General features: G+C 32.3%; 1 protein-coding gene across 1 annotated transcript; it reads right to left on the reverse strand.

The window, feature by feature from the left end:
- Positions 1 to 343: 343 nt before the first annotated feature.
- Positions 344 to 2,164, reverse strand: LOC149234324 (uncharacterized). Its single transcript, XM_089461152.1, has 2 exons — positions 1,778 to 2,164; positions 344 to 1,016 (listed from the first exon to the last, which is right to left on the reverse strand). The coding sequence occupies exons 1-2, from the start codon at positions 2,103 to 2,105 to the stop codon at positions 694 to 696; spliced, it is 651 nt and encodes a 216-aa protein (XP_089317278.1). The 5' UTR covers positions 2,106 to 2,164; the 3' UTR covers positions 344 to 693.
- Between the last annotated feature and the right edge of the window lie 608 nt (positions 2,165 to 2,772).

Consider the following 2,772-nt stretch of genomic DNA (forward strand, 5'->3'; position numbering starts at 1 on the left):
AAAAATTTAATCTATCTTGACACTTAGTAAATTTATAATTAAAATAAAACCATACTAATTTCATATATTCTAAAAACTAAATAATAATAAATAATAAATTATTAAATAATATTTATTAATAACTTAATATCTTATATAATAAAAATAAATAATAAATTGTTAAATAATATTCATTAATAACTTAATATCTTATATAATAAGAATAAATAATAAATTATTAAATAATACTTATTAATAACGGGATAGCTTGTCGATAATATAAAAGGTCTCTGCACACGAACTATTAGAAGCATGAGTCCTGAGCACTCCATTGATTGTATTTATATATTTGTCAAGACTATGATAAGAATGAGTCCTCTGCACTCTATTTATTGTATTGATATATTTGTCAAGAATCTAAAATAGAGGTGCTACCAACCAATTAATTCATATGAAAGCGCTCGTTTTAATTTATTTGACAATAACAGATGCTAACTTCCATCTTATTTCAATTCATTTTGATAGAAGTGTAATCTGCATGCAGCGTAGCCTCAATGAAATGAAATGAAATGGGGACAAAATAACCGCTTAAATATAGTTTCATAACCTGCCAATATAAAAAGTAAAATTGATTTTATGTTTGGACTTTGTACACAGCCGCGTAAACTGATCAGTTATCGAGTTACTACTTTATAGATTGGGCTTAACATAAATTTATACTAATTTGGGTTCCAAGGCAGAAATATTTGCTGGTTTGAAAATAAATGGCCCAGCGCCAAGCATAATTTTCGCAGGAAGATTGTATTTCAGCGTCATATTCATGTTAAACTCATTAGAATTGTTTCGCGCATAAGTTCTCGAGGGTCGACAGCGATGGGGAACTGTATCAAGCAAGACTCTCGCCTTGCAGAACCTGAGGGGCCATTTGTATCCGAGTGCTCCATGAATTATAACTCTGAATACTCCATCCCTGTTGGAAATGCCATGAGTTTTATATTCTCCATAGCTGCTCTTGCACTCCACTTTCACTCGCGTTCCTGTAATCAAACCCACAATTATTGTCAATTTTCTATTGTTGGGAGATGCCAATCTGTAACCTTGGTAGGGTGGTGCATCACAGTTATGGGTATTGTTTATTTATTTTCTAATATAATATTTTTCAAACAATTGACTAAGTCAATTTATTCTGGTTTATTAGATTCTGATATATTTTCAAAATCTGCCATCTAAATAAAAATGTGTTACAACATTGTTTTTGATTCTTTTAATGTATTTATAACTACCATTTTTCTTGCAACTATTAAAATAGCTTCTAGTTTATTGTAAAATCTGTCAAGAAATTAAACATGTACAGAAAACAATAAAGATTCAGGAATGAGGATTCACACCAATCATATTAATTAGTTAATGTTATTGAAATTTCAGAGCTAAGGAACTTTTATGTGGATTGTAAATTTTGAGAATATTTTGAAATCTAATAGTTAGAAAGACTGTAATTGTTTAATCTCTTTGAGCATCAGATTCCAAAATATTCGAAAAATTTGTAATAGAGAGATTTTGGAGAGATTTCTAATAGAAATTTGTAATGGAGGATTCCCCTTAAATCAATTAGTAAATATTATTGAAATTCTAGAGCTAGAAAATTCTTTATGTGGATTGCCGATTTTAGAAATATTTTGAAATCTAATACAGATAGAAAAATGTTAATTGTTAAATCCAGATTCCAAAATGTTCCCAAATCTATAATCGAAATAAATTCAAAACTAAAATAAAATCTGATTTTAAATTTTCACCATACCATGTAGAGGATTGATGTCCTTAGTGCTGTTCATGCAATTTCTTTCACAGAGGACCTTGCCCTCCACATAAACCAGCACTCTCCTTCGGCGGGCGACCCTGCTTTTCATTGCACCTCCATCCAACAGGCCGTCGTCGTCATTGTGAGAAACATTTGAGATCGCAGAATGTAACGATATTGGCGAATTAGCATCGAGTACTGTAACGTCTTTTGTTGTTGAGGGGGAGGAGACCGTGAAATTAATGAGCAGCGTCACCCAGAAGTACAGGAACCCGCATCCTCTCAAGCATGATGGATTACCAGATTTACCAGAAAAATTTAAAAGCATGGTCGCCGCTGCGCATCGAAATGCAGAGAGTGCGAATGAAGAAACAGAATAATAATAAAATTTCAGAGATGAGGAGAAGATGCTTTAAAGGAAGCGAAAACCAACCAATAAGAGATTCTTTTCGTTGTTGGGACGCAACCGAGCGACTATTTATCACGTTCCTACTTTGTGGGCTCATCGCATGATGTCGTGCGATTGTGGCCAGCTACCTTTCATGCTTATTTTTAAAAGCTCTACAAAGTCAAATATGCAGATCTGCCTGTAAATATAATTATTTTATTCAATTGTTTAAGCACAGGGGTCTGGTAACGCTGTAATATCTCGGGGAAGGCGGGCAACACTGAGGTTGAAGACGATGCTTGATTGAACATATCTCATCTTGAATTGGTCAATCAAACAATATAATTAGATTTGCTAGATAAGCATGATTTCATTTTAGTATTTAAAATCTAGACATTAAAATATGACACAAAACCATTCTTTAAAGTCTGTGGCAGAGATATTGCAAGTTCCATTCTCTTTCATCAATGTCCACATAGCGGAGAATTTAGTGCAATTAATCGAATATTACTATGTTTTAACCAAATTTTCTTCCCTGCTTATTTTAATTTTTCTTCTCATACTAAAAACACCATGCTTAATCTCAATTTCATTTTGGGTTTCGTAT

The sequence above is a fragment of the Pinus tabuliformis genome, chromosome 8 (genome assembly GCF_031772625.1).
Source record: "Pinus tabuliformis cultivar Carrire ecotype Pingquan chromosome 8, CPIR1, whole genome shotgun sequence".
NCBI lineage: Eukaryota > Viridiplantae > Streptophyta > Pinopsida > Pinales > Pinaceae > Pinus > Pinus tabuliformis.